Source organism: Oratosquilla oratoria, chromosome 19 (genome assembly GCF_046742065.1).
Source record: "Oratosquilla oratoria isolate Oo_2021 chromosome 19, ASM4674206v1, whole genome shotgun sequence".
In the NCBI taxonomy this organism is placed as follows: domain Eukaryota; kingdom Metazoa; phylum Arthropoda; class Malacostraca; order Stomatopoda; family Squillidae; genus Oratosquilla; species Oratosquilla oratoria.
In genome coordinates, this window is record NC_134795.1 from 58,981,930 (window position 1) to 59,006,929 (window position 25,000).

A 25,000-nucleotide genomic window follows, 5' to 3' on the forward strand; every position below is an offset into this window, starting at 1 on the left:
GGATGCAGGAGCCGTCACTACAAGAGAACTGGTTCAGAGCGCACGAGGATAGAGACAGAACGCGTTTACCAGACTCTTGCTTGCATATTGGAGACTGCGGGGGGTAAGATATGAGGAGTAAGTATAAGCATTTCTGAATGAGCTAGAGCAGGGGTTCTTAACCTTTTTTCTCCAGTTCCCCACTTTTTAGTGAGCCAACTCTCCATTTCCCACCACAGCATCGGTCTTTGACAAATGCGATTTTAACCCATGCAGTATTTAGTACGTAAATATACGCTTCGCTTTTTTGTGCCATTTTACGGCCCTTAATGTGACAACAAGAAGACACCAGAAACAAACAAAAAGAAACAAAAACACATCGATTAAAAAAAAAGACAGTGGTTCTTCTGTCCGACCGGTCATTCCCCACTTGGCAACTCTGCCATTCCCCACCAGTGGGGAATTCCCCACAGGTTAAGAACCACTGAGCTAGAGGTAGGTAATGAGTATAAGTATTCCTGAATGCACGTGTCTTCGTAAGCTCTCCCATGTGAAACTCGTAAGAAACTTGAGTCGTCGACTATTTCACGTCAAATTATTGAGAAGTATTTCACACAAATGACAAATCATCGAGAGGTGTTTTTACATATGTCTGCTGCTAGAAAATAGTGATAAAAAAGCTAAGTTATTTAATAGTAAAATTCGAAAAGAAAAACTGATAAAAAGAAAATGAGAAAATAATTAGGGGGAAAGGAAAGAATAATTAGCATTTTTTCTGTCATAACCAGAGCTTGTATCCTTAGAGATGAAGTTGTGACAATGAGATGGATTTATAGAGGTAGTAAAGAAGAGATTTCAGGAGGGTAGTAGAAAGGAAGGATAGCAGAAGTTAAAGGTGATCAGCATACTTTATTGAATAGAAAATAGTATCCAACCTTTATCCTGTTTGTTTCTAGTACGTAAGAAAATCACTAAATCTCTTAGAATATTGACTGTGGGAGGCTAGAGGAATTGGTGGGTTTTAAGGATTTTCGGGTCTCATGTAGTAAATGGAGGAGTAGAGGTGAATGTTTATAAAGGAGGTGAGTAAATGTCTTGGGAGTAATGAAAAATGTTATGGAGAATGGGTACCTGGGGATGAGTCCAAAGAGATATACATCAATGTATGGAGTTGTATAGAACAGAGACCTGAACTTTGAGGAAGGTAGGAAGAGACTAAACGTGTTTATAATTACGTTTCAGAAGTATGGTATGTGTTATACGAAGGTGGACAGAGTGAGAATAATAGAAATGAGGCAGAAATAGAACCCACCAGCAGTTTGCAGTTCTGTCTGCCATGTGTGAACAAAATGAGAAATATAGGGTAAACAGAAACAAGAACCACTTGCAGTTTCCAGTTCTACCAAGAATGGACAGAGTGAGAAATATAAAGGCGAGACGTAAATAAAAACTCACCTGCTGTTGCCAGTTCTGTCTACCAAGAATGGACAGAGTGAGGAATATAGAAGTAGACAGAAACAAGACCCACCTGCAGTTCCCAGTTCTGTCTACCAAGGATAGACAGAGTGAGAAGTATCAAGGTGAGACAGAAATAGAAGCCCACCTGTTGTTCCCAGTTCTGTCTACCAAGAATAGACAGAAGTGAGAAATATAGAGGCAGATAGAGATATTAACCCACCTCCAGTTGCCAATTCTGTCTACCAATGGGAAAGTCGAGGTCGTCTTCGTCTTTCCTGAAGAGGCGTGCAAGGGTTCGGTTCGCGAAGGCGTCGTAAAGGGTCCAGATGCCATTTACCCTCCGGACGGCGTATTCTCCGTAGCCTCTGAACCCTAGAGGTTCGTTCTCCAAGTCGAAGTAGTACATGCGCTAACAAACGCATATGGAGAAGAAGGAAGAAAAGTGAAAAGTATATGACAGGAAACGCGTAGCTGTGCCCAAAGCCATTACCTTAAACCAGCGTTTCCCAACCTTTTCCGACCATAGCACCCCCTGTTGTCATGTCTAAGCAGTCCAGCACCCCTATCTTGTTATTAGAACGATAAAAGAAAGTGAAGTGTACTCCTTGATAGTTTATTTTCTTGATTCCTTAGAACTGAAACAAATTGACAATATTGTTTGTAGAAGAAATAAGAACACCCTATAAAATAAGATAGCATGGAAAAAGTCAAATATGCACAACTAGGTAATCAGTGATACATATATCAATGTGATTTTTGTGTGCATCACTTCCCAGCACCCCCTATAATTGATTTCAGCACCCCAGGTTGGGAATCGCTGCCTTAAACCTATGCACGTGGGCTATTGGGGGAAGGTAACAGAGGGATTGGAGAGAAGGATGGGAGTCAAACCCACAACTAAGTTAATGCAACACCAACGCGCTTTCATATACGTCACCAGCGCACACATATGGAGACAGGAAATTATGTAGAAAATGGCAACACTCTCCTAAAAATTATATTCAGTGTGTGACTTGAAAGATGGTACAGTATATTGTATGCAACCTGTTGTATAACGAATTATATCCATGTAGAGGTGGTCATGGAATTCCCTAAATATTTTTGGAAAAATGAGCATTTTTCTTGGGAAGAAATGGAGATATGTTAATGAGGAGATGGGAGAAATGTTAATGAGGCATTGAATGTCAATGAAGGACCAAATAATAATATAGAGCAAGGAATAAATAGAAAATAAAATGACAATGTAAGACATGATATTGAAACTCAAAATGTGCCAAAAAGAAATAATCACGAGTTTCTTAAAACCATGTACTTTAATGCTCGTAGTATTAGGAACAAATTTCAAGAAATACAGGCGTATGTCAAAAGCAAAAATCTCGATATGATAGGAATAACTGAGACATGGTTAAATGGTACAGAGTTCGAAGCTGAATTTAATATTGCGGGATTTAAACACTTTCATCAGGATAGAAACCACAAGAAAGGTGGGGGTGTTCTGTTGTACGTTAAAAACAATGTTCATGTTTGTGTTTTAGAGAAAGTGAAACAGGATGCATATGATAGTTTGTGGGTTGAGTTAACCCAAACAAATGGACAAAAAATGAATATAGGTGTAATATATAGGCCAAAGACATTATCATTAGCAGACGACAAACTGTTATTTCAAGAACTATCTAGTTTCTGCAACCGGGATTTACTGATAATGGGTGATTTCAATTTTACTGACATCGATTGGATGACCCTTGAACATGGCCATATAGGTAGTCGCTTGATTGGTTTTCTTGGTGACAATTACTTAATTCAGCATGTAAAAGAGCCCACAAGATATGGAAACTTACTCGATCTATTGATCACTAGCCGCGAAAGCATGATAACTGATGTAGAAGTCGGTGAAACTGTTGCAAATAGCGATCACAACTTAGTTAGATTCAAACTCCTAAATTTTTTTAGAATAGATACTTGTGTTTCTAAAATACCCGATTTCAGTAAAGCTCAGTTCATAGGACTACGCCAGGAGCTTCAGCTTACAGATTGGGAGGCAAAATTAAACGAAAGACCTGTAGATCAGATGTGGGAAATATTTCAAAATACGCTCACTAAGATGATTCATACTTACATTCCTTTTAAGGACAGACGTCCCCCAAATCAGGCTCGCCCAAAGTGGCTCGACAAAGAAACTGAAAAAAATATTGCTAAAAAGAGACAGGCTTATGAGAAATATAAGTGCTCGGGTGCATCTAATGACTATGAAAGTTATGTATCAATACAGAGAGATTTAAAAAAGACAATAAGAAAAAGAAAACGACAATACGAAATGAACATCGCTGATAAATCCAAAGAAAATCCCAAAGAAATCTATAGTTACATTAGAGATAAAAAGGTTGTTAGGAATCACATTGGTCCACTATTATCTGCTGACGGTCAACTTGAATATTCAAATGAAGGAATGTGTAATATCTTAAACAATTATTTTAGCTCGGTATTCGTAAACGAAACACCTCAAAGTGAACTCCAAACTGAAACCTGTGAAAATTCTAGGGTAAACTTACTCACTACGGTAAATATAACAAAAGAAAAAATTAAAAGGTGTATAGATAAACTCAAAGTTAATAAAACACCAGGGCCTGACGGTTGGCATCCAAGAATCTTAAAGGAAATGAAAAATGAGATTGTTGTTCCATTAGAAATTATTTTCAAGAAATCCATCATATCCGGAGATGTCCCAAGAGAATGAAAGCTAGCTAACGTTACTCCCATATTCAAAAAAGGTGACAAAAAGAAACCAAATAACTATAGGCCTATAAGTTTGACTTCAATCGTAGGAAAAATAATGGAAACTATCATCAGAGATGCTATCGAACATCATTTAGAAAGTAACTGTTTGATAAATGATAGCCAGCATGGTTTCATACGGAAACGTTCTTGCGTGACTAACTTACTCGAATTCTACAACACAGTTATCTCGAATTATGACAAAAGAAACAATATAGATTTAATATATCTAGACTTTGCAAAAGTTTTTGATACCGTCCCACACGAAAGACTACTTACTAAATTAGCTTTACACGGAATAAGTGGTAGCCTATTAAGTTGGACTAGTAATTGGTTGAATGGTCGAAAACAGAGAGTTGTTTTAAATGGAAAAACTTTTAGATGGAGAAATGTTACAAATGGAGCTCCTCAGGGTTCCGTTCTTGGGCTACTTCTATTCATAGTATATATAAATGATATAGACCATGGACTAAAATCTACTGTTTCCAAATTTGCTGATGATACAAAACTGTGCGGAATGGCAAATAATCACTTAAACCAATTAGATATTCAAAAAGATTTAGATAAATTACAGCAATGGTCTGAAAAGTGGCTAATGAAATTTAACACAAGTAAATGCAAGGTAATGCACATAGGTAAAAATAACAGTAAGTACGATTACAAGTTATTTGGAAATTCGTTAATAAAAGTACATACATACATACATATACCAAGGCTTTTTCCCCCTTACTAGGGAGGTAGCCAAAAAGAAAAAGGCATAAAATCATTCCCACCCATTCCATCCCTGAATACACTCCACACCCCTCCACCCTCCCTCTCATCTTAACACCTCCTGAATGACGGGTCATCCCTGCACCTTGTCCACTGCCCTGGGTCAGGAGCAGTGTCGCAAGACACAGCACATCCACAGCACGGCCGCTTCATTAAATCGGCGACACCCCCTCTCCGTCCCCTCATACAAAAAAGGAGAAGACGGGGAGAAATCCCTTCGGGCTGCGTCAAATTTTGCTCACACATACTACCTCACCCCTCACCTCATGCATCACAAGATCATCTATATACAACCATTCTCCATTCACCCCTATCTTCTGTCCTCTCCCGTCCTTCCACAACAGACATTCCCCTCTTCCCCAAAGCCCCCTTCACCCCATCCATCCACCTCATCCTAGGACGTCCCCTCATGTTCACTCCCTCCACATCTGCCTTCCATACCTCTTTTACTAGTCTTTCTTCACTCATTCTTTCCATGTATCCAAAACATCCTAATACTCTTTCATCAACCCTATCTCCCAACTCCCTTTCCACCCCTGTTCTCCTCCTCACCTCCTCATTTCTCACTCTATCTAGCCTAGTAACCCCCATCATACTTCTCAGACACCTCATCTCAAACACATTCAAACTCCTTCTCTCTTCCTTTATGTTCCATGTTTCTGCCCCATACAGTGCTGTTGGCTTCATACAGGCTCCTCTTAGTATCCATTCCCAAATGTCTATTCCTCATTACACTCTTTAATCCACCAAGGCATTTACTTGCTTCTCTCACTCTACATTCTACCTCCACCTTCACTCCACCTTTTCCTGCCACATTTGCACCCAAGTATCTAAAAGTATCCACTTCCTCCAGTCGCTCTCCCTTAATGCCACTTTCACCCCTTGTACATCTCATCACCTGGCTGCTTTTTATTGTGGCAAAGTAGCATGCAGTTGATACTTTAGGATCTATATGGGGCGCCCCTACGGACCAGAGCCACACATCATTTTGTCTATGATAGAGGAAAACTCTGTTCATAGAGAAATTATGACACTTTTATACTACGACTGTCCCTCCGTTTTGCTGTCCCCCAACCCCTTGCTGCTGCCCTGTACCATTTCTCTGAGTATTCATTTTCTGTGGTGGGGAAATTCCCTGTGGTGGGGGAAAAGAATACTGCCACCAAGTATTTCCACTTGGATCGTAAGAGGCGAGAAGAAAGGGACGGGGATTGGGACTAGGCATCCTTCTCCTTGTAGCCCCACAGGGGACATTCCTAAAAGAAAAAGTAAAGGCATAAGAGGGTCTGGGAGTTAATAAAAGTGAATAGTGAAAAAGATCTCGGCGTAATTATCAGCAACGACCTCAAATCATCCAAGCAGTGTATTTCAGCCTCTGAGAAAGCAAATAAGATTCTAGGACTCATTGCGCGATCTTTTGATTTCAAAAGTCCATCACTCATTAACAAGCTATATAAATCGTTAGTTCGTCCACATTTGGAATATGCTGTTTCCATATGGTCACCGAATCTCATTAAAGACATTGACAGACTGGAAAAAGTACAACGGCGAGCCACAAAACTGATTCCAAATATCAAAAATAAATCATACGAAAATCGACTAAAACATATGAATCTGTTTTCCCTAAAAAAAGCGTAGACTCAGAGGTGACTTGATACAGGTCTTTAAAATTCTAAAGGGAATTGACAACATCAAAAGTGACAAAATTTTCACATTGAATGAGAATCAGACAAGAAACAATGGTCTCAAACTGTCTGGAAATAGATTCAATTTGGAAGTAGGTAGAAACAACTTTGCCAACTGTGTAGTTAATGAATGGAATAAACTTCCTGCACAGGTAGTGCAATGTAGTTCAGTTCGAAGCTTTAAGAATCATTTAGATAAACACCTAAGCAAGATGCTGTAATGATTATAATTTATTTTATATTATTTGTTTTTGTTTTGTTATAATTTGTCTGTTTGATTTTCCTTTATTATTAGTTATATGTCAATTTATTATCATTTACTATTTACCTGTTTGTTTATTATTTAACTATACCTATGCATTTATTTATGTATCTTATTTGTTATTTACATTATTATATATTTTATTTATTATTTTATTGTTATTATGATTTTTTTCGCATCCGACCTAGATATGGACGAAAAGGTCTCCTGTCGGCATGCTCCGCCTTTGTAAGCTGAATCAATTCTGAAAAAATCAAAACGAGATAAATATTCGCAAACTTCACTGAACGCACACTAAATTGATAATTAATGAATGCAAAATAGAGAGAAAAAACGCATATGTAGTAGTTTACGATACATATATATAAACACCTGTGCTACTATTCACCGTTTCTTCCTTTCTACTTTTCTGCCTTTATCCCTTTAATCCCGGGCATTGGGCAGGGGACAGAGATGACCGCTCGTCCACGAGAAGCTAAGATAAAAGGGAAAGATAGTTATGAGATGTCTAGAGGTAGTTGCGTGCCTAGACTAGGTGCTTTCCTCATAAGGGGAAAGAGGCTTTTTTGTAAGAGGCTGGTAGAAAAGAAGGTAGAAAGTGGGGTAGAAGACGGGTGTTACATTCTATGGGTTAGATGTTTATACATACATATACCAAGGCTTTTTCCCTCTTACAAGGGAGGTAGCCATAAAGGAAAAGGCATAAAATCATTCCCACCCATTCCATCCCTGAATACACTCCACACCCCTCCACCCTCCCTCTTATCTTAGCACCTCCTGGATGACGGGTCATCCCTGCACCTTGTCCACTGCCCTGGGTCAGAAGCAGTGCCGCAAGACACAACACATCCACAGCACGGCCGCTTCATTAGATCGGCGACCCCCCTCTCCGCCCCCCCCCCAATGCATAAAAGGAGAAGACGGGGAGAAATCCCTTCGGGCTGCGTCAAAATTTGCTCACACATGCTACCTCACCCCCAAGCGAGCGAGCGGGTTGCCTAAGCCCGCTTTCCGCCTTGTGTAGGTAATAAAATGCTTATTTGTAAATATCGGTCGGGGGCTCGAGTGTATTGCTGACATGGCATTCCTTTGTAACCTAAGTCAGATATGAAGAGACTCGAGATAATTTTAAGTAAACAATGTTACCATATAGACTTGTAACAACGAATCTGATTGGTGAAAGAGTGGAGGAGAAAATTCAATTGGTTCACGATTGTAAGATCACGCTCTTTGGGGAGGATCTTGAATATAATGTTGAAGATCATTGGATTAAAGAAATCACTACGTCACTGCAAAGCTCACGTAGGATCTTGCGCACGTGCTCTCGGGGAATTCCTTTGGAGCACACTGTATGAGAATTACCGGAAGAAAAAAGAATAAAAAATCACTTAATTTAATTCTCATAAACAGAAGGATTTAGTGGAGTGAGAGGTAGAAACCTGTCAATAAAGAGAACCAAAACTAAAGGAAACAGACAGCCTAGAACTTGACAAATTTGAATTATTGGAGGCAACAGGGCCTACCAACTAAAATAAGTGAGTATTGCTATATCCCTAAGTGAGGACCACAAAGACTACGAGTTAGTGAACCAGTGAGGGCGGCTAAAGTGTCCACAGGACTAACAGTGGACAACACAATGAAAACAAAGGGGGAGGGGGGGGGGAGATGGTGAAACTTTTGGTATATAAATAGATTCTTCCAATCCCTTTGCCTTTTATTTCTACCCTTCTACGCTTGAACTTCCAATCCCTTCGCCATCCTTTATCCCCTTTACCCTCTCCTCGGGCTCACCACCAACAGGAAACGCAGCTCACCATCTCATCCTCGCAGATGCCGCGGATGTTCCAAGTGCTCGGGGCGCGGGTGTGGCAGATGGAACAGCTGTGTCTTTTACAGTCCGTGTCCCGGAAACCCTCATGGAAAAGTCGCACACAGTTTTGATAGATGTCCCCATCCGGGTTGTTCTTCCGGAAGAAGATTTGGTTCTGTCGAAGGAGGGGTTGTTATAAAAGCAGTGTAGTGAACTGGAAGTACCGTAGGAAGGGACAAAAGCAGCCACATGGGGTTAAACTGGCCATTGTCTTTGCTACATACCTAATTATGACAGGTAGACAGGGAAATAAAACTACTAACTACTATGTGTTTTGTATAATTCCTCCCTTTTTTTGTTGACAAACATAATTAGGTATGTAACAAAGACGATAGCCAGTTTTACCCCATGTGGCTACCTTTGCCCCTGCCTAGGGTAAGACGAATGGTACAGCTCCTTAGGAGGAAGAAGAAGACGAAATGAGAAAATGCGAGAAGGAAGGACTAAAAGGAGAAGGAAGACGAGGATGAAAAGAAGAAGAGGAAAGGAGAAGTAGGAGGGAGAGGAGGACGAGGAATTCAAATTTGTTTGATTAGTGTCATATACTCGTAGTACTTTAATTTATAACAAACAATACAATCACTAAAGACAAAGGGCGAGTACCACTGTGTGATGCCAAAACGATTTGCCACTCTAACTTACTAATTAAAAGAATAGACCCATCATGAGTTGAATAATCTCCATTATTTTCCTACGTACTGATTATTGCAGTATTGCTATAAACTGAGTGTAATAACTATTGTACACTCAGCTAAAAATATGTTGTCCCATTTTATGTACACTTTTGCTTATATTGTTGCATTTCATTTGTCAAAACAAAGTAACATAAGTTTATAGTGTCATTAAGGGAGTTTTAGGTGCAAGATGTACATATTTTGCAAGAGATTCTTGTGATATGAATTTTAATAATGATTAGATAAAAAATTCAAAATGAACATCCACGATAAGGACGACATAAATGACAAATGTATAGACGACAGAATAACAGAATTTAGGAGCATCATAAATCTTATCTTTATCAAACATTCTACACTAATGTGATTTTTCATCGTCATTCTAATTCTAATTCAACCAATAATACTAATTACAGTCCTTTATACTTCGTAATGGTTACCTAAATAACTATGGAAGTTGTATATTTCTGAGGGAACGATTACTAATATAAAGGATTTTAATCCATGGAGGAAAACCGCCGAGCAAATTTCAGAAACCAATAAAATTGAGTATCAATCATATACTGGTTCCCTTGGCTCTGGACATAGGAACGCTAACATATTTCTCCTGAAATGTGAGACTTGCATTTTTTGTTTCTTTTTACAAAGACACACCGATGAACTTGGTATAGTAATGTCGGAGATATAACAAAGAAGATCGGTTACATACTAGTTAGCGTTCGTTTGAAGATCCTACAAAATTGCAGGATTTACCGGGATGCCGAGTCCTTTTGAGGCGAAACGCTTATTACTCGGAACACTGAGAACTGTAAGCTGCCAAGAAGTGCACTGGAGAAAGTCGTGGAGTGGTGTGGGGCCTTGAGACAAGACAATGGAAAATACAAGTGAGTTGTGCTGCCAGATAGGCTGCGAATTAGGAACTATACAGAACTCTGAAGCGTCGGACATGAGTTTTCGTGAAGAAAGTCTGTCCCAAATGTGTGACCCAGATTAGCACTGTCTGAACAACCGATGGACAGCTAGTCTTAGATGTGAAGAGGTGCAGAGTTCATTGAACCGAGCACTTTGAGCAGATGTGCATGGCTGACCCCTGCGGTGGCCAGCTATCCCTGGCTGGTGTTCAGGTGATAGTAGGTAATCCACAGGTAGAAAGATCTCGGCCTTCTTTGAGCAAAGCTAGAGAGGGTGGAAAGGCGACTGACACCTACTACGTCATCGTGGAGTTGCTGAAAGCTAGAAGTGGGACCACGATCCTTGGATTGTGAGTGGTATTGTCTGTCGTTTGGCAGCCTAGTATCATTCCCTATAACTGGGAAAAAAGGATCATGTCATCCCATGTACTGAAGGAGGAAAGGGACCAGCAAGATCACAATAACCACCGTAGCTCAATGTGCTGGGGAAGGTGCTCAGCCCAACTATTGTTGGTACGGGTTCGTTCCCATCTGTTAAGATTTGCAAAGGCCTGAGCAATTTGTGTCCACGCTCGGACCCTCTCGTTTCGCGCTACTGTGAGGTTCAGACATGAGTTTCAAAAGAGACTGCTTGCAACCTATATGAGACTGTGCTGTGAGGCTTAGTCTAGGTTAGTTACCAGCATAATTCGCAAAAGTCAACTCCAGCCATATGAGCATGTAGTACATTCCCTGATGTTGGTCCTGCCCACAAGGTTGTCTAAAAAAAAAAAAAAAAAAAAAAAATGGAAGAGACGAAGAAGGGGACACCCACAGTTTTTTATGGCTGGGATAAATTGATCGAATCTATCGAGAGTTGCTTGGACTGGGAAGGGTGGCTGCATGGAAGCTTGGTCGGAAAGACCTTGGGGACTGGCGTCGGTGTGTGAGTGAAGCAACGCGCTCCCTGGCGTATGCCCCCAATTGATGATGATATATTGATTTCAAGAAGGCATTTGACTCAGTGCATCACGGGGTACGCTGGTATGTTCTCCGAATCCGTGGGGATTTCTGCAAGAATTATTGGGCTGATGTCTCTATATGTGAAGCGTGCGTGTCCGTTTTTTTTTTTTTTTTTTTTTTTTAATTCAGGAGTGAGGTTAGGAATACGTTTTTTTCCCCAACACTTTTGTATGTAGACTGAATACAACAAAAACTAGCCGATCAATATCACTGCGAATCCACAATAGTATGTTGTACAGTGCAGTGATGGAGAAAAATAGTTCGAATGTATCATATGTAGCACTAAAAGTTGGAAGGTAGAAGAACCAGTGACTAGGTACATCAAAGAGTGATACAAGGAGTTCAGGCATACTTTTTTTTTTTTTTTTTTTTTTTTTGGTCACTGACAGAGTGAGTGTCTTTCAATCCCTCATTATTTGTTCTCTGCTTCTTTTTCTTCCATTGGCTTATTTTCTCGCCCCTCTGTGTTCTCTTATTATCTTCCTTTTCCTTCTTGTTTCTCTTTTTATTCTGTTTTTCTTTTATTTATTCTATCACACCTCCGCTATCACCATTAGCCTTTTCGTTATCAACAATGACATTAATCACTATTGTCGGTCTTTAAGTTATCATAATTATTTATGTAGATTCCGCTGCTGTTATCAATCTCATCACCGTTTACTGTTTTCATTGGGATCAGCCAGTATTCTCTTCACTCTCTTCATTCCTTTACTCCGTCCGCTGCCTCCTTTGCTCCCTCTTCATCCTCATTCTCTCCCTTAACCACCCTCCAAATACATTACTTACGGGTGTGAAGCTACGCTGCAGAAAAGGATCAAGCCAGTAGCCTTCGCGAAGACTGTCTGAAATGGAGCCCCACTTCCTGCTGCATTCTGTAATAACAAAAGTCCTCGTGTTACCTACAAAAGATGTAGTGGTTGTAAAGATGTAAAGACGTCAACGGCATTAAGTGCACTAGTCGAAGAGTAACTGCAGTAACCATAACTGTCATTGCAAAAGCTGTAACACTGACAGAACGCGCCAATGAATAAGAACAGAAAGTGAGAGGTATTACATGAATTGAGTACCTTATGCTTGCTAGGATCTTTGAACAATGAGAGGTGGCGTCAGTGACCAGAGAATTTGGTTGGCAAGAACACAGTTTGTCATAATTATCTTATTGATAGAACCTCTGAAGCAATGAAGGAGAGAAGTTTATTGTAAACTGGCTCAGCTATATACATAGTGTGCGCGTCGGTAAAGCGTTCCTGAATCATGGCGGAACAAATGGCAATATTAAACAAGGTGCAAAAGAACACATTGTGGGGGTTCTCGAAAACATTCATGTGAGATGTACTGTTGTAATTCGATTACTTAGAGATACAGGAAAAATAAAGAATGAAAAAGGAGTATGACAAAGCAATACACTACCACCAAAGCTGTTTCAGCTTGCCTGGGAGAGATTTTCAAAAGGTTGAGTTAGGGAGGGAAAGGTTTGAAGATGAATGGGAACATCTTAATTACCTTAGATTTGTGGATGGCATTATTCTTATTTCAGAAATAGCAAAATACTTACAAGATATGCCCATTGATCTGAACAAGTCTCAAAATAAGTTTAATGATGAATAAGAGTAAAACCAAAATAATTTTCTATTCGAAAGTTCAGAATAAAGCAGTTATAATCGAGCGTAAGAAGTTGAAGATCAATTAATTGGGTGAGACACTAAAACTGACTAAAGATAAAGAGAACTAAATAAAAAGGAGCATCACAATTGGTTGGAAAATGTTTGTTGAATATATGAAGATCATGAGAGGCTCTACTTATATATCTGGAACGAAAATTTTACAATCGGTGCATAATGCTGGTTATAATGCACGGTGGTGAGACTTTAAAATTGACGGAAGGTGATGGAGACAAAGCTGAGGAGCGCGCAGGTGAAGAATAGAGAGATCTATGCTGGGCATAACGCTGAAAGACAAGAAGAGGGCAAGTTAGGTGAGAAAGTAGACTGATGTGGAATATTTTGCAGAGGCGATAAAAGAAAGGAAGTGGAATTGGGCGGGAAATTTAACGCGAAAGAATGATGGACGATGGAGTAAGTGTGTTACCGACTGGACGTCTTGGGATGGAAAGCGTGGAAGAGGGAGACTAGACAGAAGGTGGAGGGACGAAATAAGAATTTTTGCAGGATTGACGAGACAAAGGTTGGCGCGGTCAAGCGAGATATGGAAATGGTATAAGAGAGTCCTTTGTTCAGCAATGGACTCGAAATGACTGATATGAAGCACGTGCCTCTATTGTACCCTATTCATGCACCCCACATGCTTCTATCGCCTTCCCCAATCCCCCACGATCCTCTTCCTTTTCCATTATAGAGGTATTCAAATGGATCAAGGGTTTTAACAAGGGTGATGCAGGCACGGTCATCATATTAAGACAGCAGTGCAGGACTCGTAGCAATGTGTTTGAATTGGAAAAAAAAGGTTTAAGAAGGAAATAGGCAAAAACTGGTTTACCAATAGAGTAGGTAACAAATGGAATAGACTTAGTAACCATGTAGAGATCACTGAAAAAAAAAGTTGTTTTAAGAGAAAATTAGATAACTTTATGGACAGGGGTGAAAGGTAGTAATGGAGATGAAAGTGCCTAGTGTAGGCTTTATAATTCCTTGCATTCTCTTTCATTCTTATGTTCTTATGTTCTCCGTCACACGAACACCGTAGTAGTTGGACGCACCATTGCCTTCAGGGAAGAGATCGATCTCTTCGATCATCTTCTTCGAGTCGTTGATGAAAGCCATGGAACCTCCTAGGCCTTGGCAAACGCGAACGGCTTCGGAGTAACGCAGGAGAGGAAGATGAACCGGAACGTCGCCTTCCACAAGCGACCTACACAGCGATGGCAGCTCCACCTCCTGGCAGGAGAAGGAGTTGAGGCGTTATTACACTGGGGGAGTTTTCCTCCAACATCCTACCTCCAACCTCCATTTGAATAACTAGGGTATGACTTCTCTATGAATATTTCAACAGTATGACTAACATTCGTGTAGGCTTACAATCTTAGTTCAGCTTTCAGCTTTGCTATATATGACAGAAAGATAATTTGATATTTGGAGATTTAGAAAGTAGAATGTTGTGACCGAAATCGTTTTTGCTCAAACAAACTCTCAACTGTCGGCGCTGACGAAGAGGGCTGTGAATGTCCAGTGTGATAACCCTTTTACTGTCAGCGACAGCCGAGGAAAATAAGCAGTTTGAACAGGAAATCGTCTATATCAGGGGTTCTTAACCTTTTTTCTCCAATTCCCCACTTTTTAGTGAGCCAACTCTCCATTTCCCACCACAGCATCGGTCTTTGACAAATTCGATTTTAACCCATGCAGTGTTTAGTACGTAAATATACGCTTTACTTTTTTGTGCCATTTTACGGCCCTTAATTTTTGTTTGCATATATTAGATTTTTTACTAAAAGTTATCACATGGAAATAAAATACATATGAAAAGACAGTGGTTCTTCTGTCCGACCGGTCATTCCCCACTTGGCAATTCAGCCATTCCCCACCAGTGGGGAATTCCCCACAGGTTAAGAACCACTGGTCTATATGATTATTCTAACTCTTCTACCCGCGTGTATTCACTAGGTTTGAACAACAGATCGGTTGAATGGTTCCATGATCCCAGAATTTGTCTTCTGTGATATGAAACATGGCCTCCTGTGGCTGATTTGATCAAGATTACATATGTCATATTTTGCCAATCCCCTGCGTCAAGCAGTGTATATATAACATTGCAACTCGAATACCGCGTACATTGTCATATACATATTTGTTTATTATAATTTCATATGAAATATGTACTGGTGATTTGAATAAGGAATTATGATAATTAGATTAGCTTATCATAGTCAACATGCAATTCTATATATCATAGTCAGGCTTTCATCTCTATTTCCTACCATTATCTCGTATTTATTACTTCCACGTCGACTCAACCACACCCGGACCCGGTCCTGGTCTCCGTCTCCCGGCCACCGGCCACCGGCCACCGGCCACCGGCCACTGGCCCCGGCCCCGGCCACTGGCCCCCGGCCCCCGGCCCCCGGCCCCTGCCCCTTGGCCCCCGGCTCCACCACTGACCTGGATATCGACTTCGCTGATGACCCATTCCCCGGACCAACTGATGATGTCGCCCTGAGGGTCCACCTCACAATCAGCCAGACGTTTCACCTCGTCGTCCGTGAAGACTTGGCTCCAGGCATTAACCTGAGACAGTTTGCCACTCAAGGAGTAAGGCTCCTTGAGAGAGAGAGGGAGAGAGAGTATAGAGAGAAAGGGGGAGGGAGAGAGAAAATACTCGTAATATCAGAATTAGGGTTTAGTGGTTTCTAATGTTTCCAAAAATTTGTGTACATCTTTTACCTCCACATTAATTTTATACAACTCGACATTACTGTCTACAACCGTCTCTACCGAACAGTCTTCTTTAATGAAGATAAGCTGGAAGCCTTCGTTCATTATTTCAGTCTGTCCTGATGCCTCATCATATTTTTTCCATCCACTGTCAACTTAGAGATAACTTTTCTGTGTGTCAGTTTACTGTTAAGAAAGTTGTAGAACAGTTTGTGTGTGTGTGTGTGTGTGATTCACCTTGGCCTTGGGATTACGTGTTGGACTCGTGATCGACAGCTATTTCTCTCCTGGAAGAGAGCTCAGAGCTCGTGTGACCGATCTATGGGTAATGCTGTGACCTTACACGCACACACACACCCAACTCCCCGCCCACAAGAGTTGGAGTAACGACTCGAAGCGCAGCGACACTGGAATTATTTCAGCCCTGGGCAGGATTCGAACCCGGGTCGCCGTAGTGACAACCGCGCCACTGAGTCGTGTGTGTGTGTATTCACTTGGTCTTTTCACTTGGTCTTTGGATCACGTGTTGGACTCGTGATCGACAGCTATTTCCCTCCTGGAAGAGAGCTCAGAGCTCGTAGGTCCGATCTATGGGTAATGCTATGACCTTGCACACACACACACACACCCAACTCCCCACCCACGAGAGTTGGAGTAACACCCCTCAGCGCTGCGATACTGATATTATTTCAGCCCCGGGCGAGAGTCGAACCCGGACCTCCGTAGTGGCAGGCCAGAGCTCTAACCACAGCGCCATGTGTGTGTGTGTGTGTGTGTGTGTGTGTGTGTGTGTGTGTGTGTGTGTGTGTGTGTGTGTGTGTTACCTAGCTGTATCTAATGGGAAGGGGAGCTACGCTCGTAGTGTCCCGTCTCTGTATCTCGCAGTGTCTAAATTGCTCTTAAATTCGTGTATGGTTTTTGCACACACTATTGTCTCGTCTAGTTTGTTCCATACATCCACCACTCTGTGGGGAAAACAATTCTTTTCCAGGTCTCTTCTGTAATTGTCCTTTTTGCGCTTCCTTCCATGTTCTCTTATATTTCTCTTATCCCAATTTACTAAGTCTTCTCTATCAAGGACTTCCATACCTCTCATGATTCTGTAGATAGTCAACAACTCACTTCTTTCTCTTCTTTGTTCTAGAGTCGGTAATTCTTGTTTTGACAATATCTCTTCATATGACAGTTTTGAAAGCGTCACGTCCATCTTCGTAGTTGCTCTCTGGATTCTCTCATTTTCCTTATATTCTTTTTTTGGTATTGGCTGACCATAGTGTCACTGCGTACTCCAATCTTGGCCTTATCAGTGTGACTAGTATTTTCTTCACCATTTCTTCGTCCAAGTAAGTGAAAGCTACCTCTATTGATCTTAGCAAGTTGTAAGTTTCCCCGACAATTTTGTTTATCTGTTTATCAGGGGACATGTACTTTGTGATGATTACTCCCATGTCTTTTTCAGATCCCACTTTCTTTACTTCCTTTGCACAAATCTTTATATTGTCCTGATGTCCATTTTTTTTTTTTTTTTTTTTTTACTTTTTCCAAATTCTATCATGCTACATTTCCTAATGTTGAAGTCCACTTCCCACTTTTGACCCCATTCTCAAACTTTGTTCAAATATCCCTGCAGCGACTCATAATCCGTTTCAATACTCACATTCTTCAACAGTTTTGCGTCATCTGCAAAAAAAAAAAAAAAAAAAAAAAAAATCATGTAACATTCCACACCCTCATCCATGTCATTCACATAGCAAACATCATTGGAGCCAATACTGATCGCTGTGAAACTCCACTAATCACCTCTTCCCAAGTAGACCTCTTATCTTTAAGCACTACTTTCATTTTTCTTCAATGCAAGAAATCCTCCATCCATTTCAGTAGTTTGCCTTGTATCCCTCCTATGGTTTCTTGTTTTGTTTTTTTTACAGTTTTTGTATGGTATTTTGTCAAAAGCCTTTTGTAGGTCTAGGAAAGCACAATCAGCCCATCCGTTCCTTTCCTGTATTATATCTAATAATCTTGAGTAGAAACAGATAAAATTTGTGGCAAATGATCTTCCCTGTCTAAATCCAAATTGTCTGGGATTTAGTACATTTTCACAAATTTTGGCTTCCGTGCTTGTAAAGGAAACAGGTCTGTAATTTGTTGGTTCTTCCTTGTTTCTTCCTTTATATATTGGTATGATATCGGTATTTTTCCAGTCTTCTGGTACTTTTTCTTCTTTGAGTGAACAACTTATTATATTATATACCTTGTCTATTAGTTTTCCTTTGCGTTCTTTTAGTATCCAGTTTGCAATTCCATCCGGGCTGTGCGATTTCCTGACATCAAGGTTCGTAATTTGGTCCATTATTTCTTTTTCGTGTTACTATTATTTCCCTCATGGGTGTGTGTGTGTGTCTCACTTCTCACCCTCCATCCCGATGCTGTGCATTTTCTCTTGTGAAGACCGACTTGACGTGTTTGCTCATGACTTCCGCCATTTCTATATCTTCTGTGTATCCTATATTCCCTTGGCGTAGTTTCATATTTCCTGCTTGTTTTTTAGTTCACTATTCATGTATCTACAGAATGGTTTTGGTTGATCCTTACGTTTTTCCATTATGTCTTTTTCATAGTTTCTTTTTTCCTCCCTGCGTATTTTTATATTAATTCCTTTGAGTGTTATATATTTGCCACTTTCTTGTTTTTTTTTTGTTTTGTTTTTTTATCTTTTCCAAGCTTTATCTCTTCTATCTTTCGCTTCACTGCACCTTCTGTTAAGCCAGTACTTAATATAATATACACCTTTTCCTGTTTTTGTCTTGGTACATATTCATCTACTCCTTCATTATGAATTTCCATCAGAATCATCCATTTTTCTTCCAACTGTGATTCCTCATTGTAGAATTTTCCCAACTAGCTTTTTGAAAAAAAAAAGTTTCTCAAAGTCCGTTTAATTATACACCAGTCTTCCTTTTCTATATTTCTCATTTCTCTCTACATATATTTCCTCCTTTTGTTTTAACTCAAGTAATATGTGGTCACTCTTCCCAATTGGTGCCTTGTATTCAATTCTATCCACAATTTCAGGTTATGACGTAAATAATAAATCAAGTCAAGACGATTCTTCATTATTTCTATATCAGTTATTTTCACTTACCCATTGTGTCATTGTATGTTCTATAGTCATGTCAAGTAATACATTTCCCCATAGATCCTCTTCACTTTTCAATGTCATCTCTTCCCAACAGATTTCTTTGTAATTAAAATCTCCCATAAGTACCACGTTGCCTCCGTCCTTCAGCCTCTCGTTTAATGAAAGCCTTGTATCGTCTCACATTTTTAAATTATCTCTCCCTCTCTCCAAGACCCCATTTTTGGGAGCACATAAATCACCACAAGCTTTCTTCTTTTCATATCACTATCTTCAACTCTTATTGTGATCACTTCCACCCTGTTCTCTCCATTTGTAACTTACGTCACATTTAATTTTTTCTTAGCCAAGAACATGACTACTCCACTCTGTTTCTCCTCTCTATTCTTAAGCCAGTGATTATATAACACATTCCCAACACTGGAAATAGTGGACACCTTAATTTGTGAGAACCTGATTCTCACGACCTCGTCATGACTCTGCCTGACCTCGTCACGACCTTGCCTAAAAGCCCTTATCAGAAAAATAAGCGTATGGGCCTCCCATGACAGCCCTTATCGGAAGAACTAATACATCACATGAATGAAAAGACCTGGTGTATTCGGCTAAGCCAGCCCACGTTGTATAGGGACTGTAGCTCTTGGCCAAAAGTTTGTTAGTGTTTTGTCCTTAGCCAATCATGGAAACACCAAGATGAAATGTACGGCCTTAGAGGGAGGTGCCTAACATTACCGAGGCATCCTTAAGGTTTAGAGACAGAAGGAGAGCAGTCGTTAGGCAGCTGCCCCGAACATCGGGTCAAAGCCAAGTAGTCTGATTTTCCATTCCCATACACAATACACACACACAATAAACAAAGAAACTCAGACCACTGGTTTGTTCTCTTACCCCAACGAAACCTAAGTTCGCACCCTCCGAGGGTCATAGCCCCTACTCTGAGGAGGAGCGTAACAAATTTTGTCTCCACAATTCTCATTATGTCTGGTTTTTCTTCTGACAGGTAAAAATCTAATTCATTTAATCCTGAAATTAATTCTTCAAGATTAGTATAAGCCACTTTTTATTTTCTGGACTCTCCATTTCGTTTTCTGTTCCTTTTGTTTCTTTTTCTTGAATATGCCATTTTCTCAGTCTCATGTCTAACACTCTCCAATAGAACTTCGTTTCCTCGGTCTCCGTTCTTATCTCGTTTTTCCTTTAGCTTCACTTCTTAATGTCTTTTCTTTCTCTTTCTTCATCATTCATGTCTCTTTTTATTCATACACCTTTGTAGTGTTCACTTTTTGCTAGCTTTCCTGTTTTTGCTAATATCTATTCCGCTGTGTGTGTGTTTGTGTGTGTGTGTGTGTGTGTGTGTGTGTGTGTGTGTGTGTGTGTGTGTGTGTGTGTGTGTGTGTGTGTGTGTGTGTGTGTGTGTGTGTGTGTGTGTGTGTGTGTGTGTGTGTGTGTGTGTGTGTGTGTGTGTGTGTGTGTGTGTGTGTGTGTGTGTGTGTGTGTGTGTGTGTGTGTGTGTGTGTGTGTGTGTCCACTCCCTATTCCTCATATACAGTACAGTATAGATGCACTCAAGAACAGACGCGAGGCAGTCTCCGAGTATCATAGCACCTCGTCCTCGAAAAAAGGGGAAATCAAAACACAAAAGACGTGGAGACTTTACCTGGTACTCTCCCTCCTGCCCAAGGAGCACGTGCCTCTCCGCCAGGTCCTCCTCAAGTACGACAGGCTCGTCCATGATCAGCTCGCCCTCCAGGTAAACCTTCGCCTTTCCGCCGGTCATGTCGCGAATCTTGGAGGACAGAAACCTACATATTGATTTTTTCTAAGGTGACCTCGTTTATAAGGGGGGAGAATCGTATCGGTACATAGATATAGAGAGATTATCATTGCAATATTTATTAATTTTATCTAATTTGTTTATTTTCTATTTATTTATTTATTTATCTATTTCTGCAGTTTGGAAAAACATTGCACAGAAACATACTAAGATATCTTTTTCTGCCTACTTACCTTATAAGGGGAAGAATCCGATTGGTATTTAGATATACAGATTATCAGTTTTATTTTTATTTGTATTTAGTTTTATCTTATTTATTCATTCATTTAATTATTCATACCATTCTATATAGAAAAAAACTTTGCACAGAGCAATTGTTGAAGATATTGATGGTGTAGATTTGTATGCCAGGAACTCCTTTTCGAGTGCCCCGTCCCTAAACTGTTCCATTTTATAAGCGAAATTATACAAATATTAAAAAAAAAAAAAGAGAAAAAAAAAAAATCCTAAATATTCTCGATCCTAAACATTTAATATTCCAAAGACAGTAACAGCCTTACAGACCAGACACTCAGATTTTTTTAGACCTAAGATTAGTCTCCTATTCATCACTTCTGACTACCATAAATACGGCTTCTTCAAGTATATATTCACATTGTTGTTGTTGTAGTTCAGTTCGAAGCTTTAAGATTCGTTTAGATAAACACCTAAGCAAGATGCTGTAATACCTGCCATTTGTTCTATGTTATTTGTTTGTTATTGTTTTTCTGTATGTTTGTTATTATTTACTTGACTATTATTCATCATTAATTATCAGTCCATTTATTATAATTCATATTATTATTACTTTTTATTTATTCATTTATTTGTTTATCTATCTATTTATTTACCATTATCATAATTTTTCGCATCAGACCTATTTATGGCCCAAAAGGTCTCCTGTCGGCATGCTCCTCCTTTGTAAGCCTAGACTGTCTGGCCAAACAATTCCGTCTCTAGGAGGCTGAACGCCACGACTGAAATGAAGTTTTCACACAAATCCCTTACAGAGTGTACATTGTGTTGTTGGTGTGCTTGATTGCGTACAATGCAGTCTTCCATAACGTGTTGTATAGTATGGGGGTGAAGTATTACATCCTGGACAGATATCTGTGATGCGATTCTCCAACCTCTTCTGGAAATTTGAGATATGTAGCGGCGTCTCCGTCATTGAGCCAACTCCCAGTAACCCAGCATGGGAAGAGTTGTAGGCCAAAACGCCACAAGAAACCTCTGCCTCCCTTCCGAGTGGTAAAGATCTTTGTTCACAATATTTCTATCAGTGGTTCCCATCCTTTTCTGGCTTGAAGCACCCTTGCCAAGCCTTTCAGAAGTCCCCGGCACCCTTATTAGAAAATCTAAATTCTAGTTTGTCAGTATTTTGTTGATTCAACATCAGTGTAACAAAATGTTGTCCCTGGATAATATGAAAATACTCATCTTTACACTGATGCTGCTCTAATGAACAAAAATGGATAACAGAGAGAGTCGGTAATACGAAAATTAATTTTTCCTTGAATTTTGGCGGCACCCTCAGCTGATCTCACGGCAGCACCCTCTGGTGCCGCGGCACACCGATTGGGAACCACTGCTTTATATGCTTGGTTCATTCACCATATTGATGACCGGCCTTCATTACAGAGAAATATGAGTAATGGATAATCACTGAAGTCTGTTTCATGTCAACAGGAATCGATATCACCATGATCAAATTGCATCAAAAGAGTAATATAATTTCGTCCCCACATATACATGCCAATTTGTGTGTGTGTGTGTGTGTGTGTGTGTGTGTGTGTGTGTGTGTGTGTGTGTGTGTGTGTGTGTGTGTGTGTGTGTGTGTGTGTGTGTGTGTGTGTGTGTGTGTGTGTGTTGTTGTGGTGTGTGTGTGTGTGTGTGTGTGTGTGTGTGTGTGTGTGTGTGTGTGTGTGTGTGTGTGTGTGTGTTGTTGTGGTGTGTGTGTGTGTGTGTGTGTGTGTGTGTGTGTGTGTGTGTGTGTGTGTGTGTGTGTGTGTGTGTGTGTGTGTGTGTGTGTGTGTGTGTGTGTGTGTGTGTGTGTGTGTGGCTGAAAAGGAGGTATACATGAGTCATCTATTGACTAGTTAGGTCAACAAACGAAACGGACGTGTGCAGACATGGCGACGGTTGCATGACTTTTGTCCCACGACAGTCTGGTAACTTTTCTGTTCGTAATGTGAATTTGGGCTTAGGTCAGGAAGAAATGAAACTTACCTGGCAGTAGTGGTACCACTTATTTGTCGCTAGATTAGCGGGAAGTGGATAGAAACGCCCGTAGCCTCCCACCTTAGGACGAATCTTTTCGAAGTAGACGTCGAGGGAAACAGCTGTGTGGCATCGGCAGAACAGGGAATCAGAATAGGATCAATCAGACTTTCTCCCCTCAGAATAATACATAACATGATTTCACCTTTCTTTTATACCTCTATTAGTACTATTTCTCTCTCTCTCTCTCTCTCTCTCTCTCTCTCTCTCTGTGTGTGTGTGTGTGTGTGTGTGTGTGTGTGTGTGTGTGTGTGTGTGTGTGTGTGTGCGTGTGCGCGTGTTTACAATTTACACAATACCCTACAAGAACTACCTACCTCTACAAACAAAATTAACTACACCAAATCATGTGCGACAAAACACAAATTCCTTTATCATCTCTCTACAGCTTCCTAAAAAAAAAAAAAAAAAAAAAAAAAAAAAAAATATATATATATATATATATATATATATACATATATATATATATATATATATATAAACCTACTTTAAGAGTTACTGATAGAGGAAGTACGGAAATGAGGGGGCGATTTGATTTTAAGGTTAGTGCATGGAGCTGTATTCAGAAGGCCCAACAGGTCGAAACGCTTGAGCCTCAAGGCTACTTCATCTCCATATGAGGCATCAGGCCCGTGCAGAGGGCGGGGGGAGGGGGGGGTGCTGGGGGTTCCCGAGCACCTGCCCCTTTGCCCTGTGCCCCAAAAGTGCCCTTCACCTTAATATATAAAAATGAATGAAAAATGATTTCTCACGGGCATTTTCTGTTTTCTTACCATTCAGAAATTATAATGTGGGAAATGGTGTTGCAACCTACCGGATAGTTGCCAAATACGAATAATACAAAAGAGTGAAGTGCCCAATTTCCTGCCCAAAGCACCTGCCCCTTGCAATGTCTGTGTACGTTACTGTGAGGCATCCAGGAACATAGGGCCAACCCCCCCCCCACACACTTTTACTGGTTTCACCTTTAGCACGGAACGTGAAAAAAGCCTCCGAAGACTCTCTGTACAGTGTATCTATATATCCGTGCTTAATTCGAAACCATTAGAAGTGGCCGGAATGCCCCTCTGTTTCTGGACGCCTCATATTCCGTCAGTCTTCATGGATATAGAAGATACTTCAAGCTACGTAAACAGTCATAGCTTATTCCTTATTCCCAAAATAAATCCCTTCAGCTTGAAATCAACAAACCAGTGTTGGCTGACCTCTCACAAATGGTGTTAGGTTTCTGCCAGGCTAAACAAAGAACAGATTAGAACAGGGATGGGCAACCTTTCAAGTGCGGGAGCCAAAATCAGGAAAATCTCTGACACAATTTTCTTGAGTCGCAATGGAGGGAGACTACAGGCCTATATACGCGTATGGGTCCCTTTCCCTCCTACAAGGGCCTCAATGCGCCGTCCAGCGCAGCATGCGGTTACTAATAGTCATACAAAAGAAGTTGAAGATTTATTAATCGTTTTAAAACTGAGTTCTGGAAAAAAAAGTGCCAGGTTTGGGCACGGGTGCCAAGGGTTGCCCACCCCTGGACTGTAGTGTTGATTTGACCACTTACGATTGCTGTCAGGATGGGCGATGTCCTGAATATAGATGACCGCTGTTAGGAGTCTAAATACACCTATGTTGAACCTGAAGCAGAGAGTCATGTCAACCCCGATACGGATGGTCGTGTTGTACTTCATCCAGGTGGTTATACGCCTCTGACCATCTTCGTTGAAAGTGGCCACACCAACTGTCTCCGAAGAATACGATCACTGTTATTTATTTGAACCATACTAATCATTCTTATAATGAAGCAGAAGAAACATTTATCAATCAAAGAGAAAAAATGCACTTAATTATCTACTTCAGACTGGTAATGTGCGTTTTATCAATCATAAGTGTTCTTACTCTAGGCGCTTCTCTTTCCTTTAAAGCACTCTCGGCATCCTAACTTTTTCAACATTTAAGTTAATTTTTAGAAACGAGGGCAGTAACAATGGACATTATGATATAAGAA

General features: G+C 40.4%; 1 protein-coding gene across 1 annotated transcript in view; it reads right to left on the reverse strand.

Moving 5' to 3' along the window:
* Positions 1-25,000, reverse strand: part of LOC143035676 (uncharacterized) — a 46,473-nt gene that overhangs the window by 8,951 nt on the left and 12,522 nt on the right. The window contains exons 3-12 of the mRNA XM_076202541.1: positions 24,557-24,737; positions 22,951-23,063; positions 20,566-20,694; positions 15,339-15,658; positions 14,529-14,586; positions 14,101-14,278; positions 12,171-12,256; positions 8,742-8,912; positions 1,658-1,846; positions 1-94 (exon numbers count right to left, since the gene is read on the reverse strand). The exon at positions 1-94 is cut by the window's left edge and continues 114 nt beyond it. Of these exons, the coding sequence (XP_076058656.1) occupies positions 1-94; positions 1,658-1,846; positions 8,742-8,912; positions 12,171-12,256; positions 14,101-14,278; positions 14,529-14,586; positions 15,339-15,658; positions 20,566-20,694; positions 22,951-23,063; positions 24,557-24,737 (1,519 nt within the window). The remainder of the gene's footprint in view (positions 95-1,657; positions 1,847-8,741; positions 8,913-12,170; positions 12,257-14,100; positions 14,279-14,528; positions 14,587-15,338; positions 15,659-20,565; positions 20,695-22,950; positions 23,064-24,556; positions 24,738-25,000) is intronic.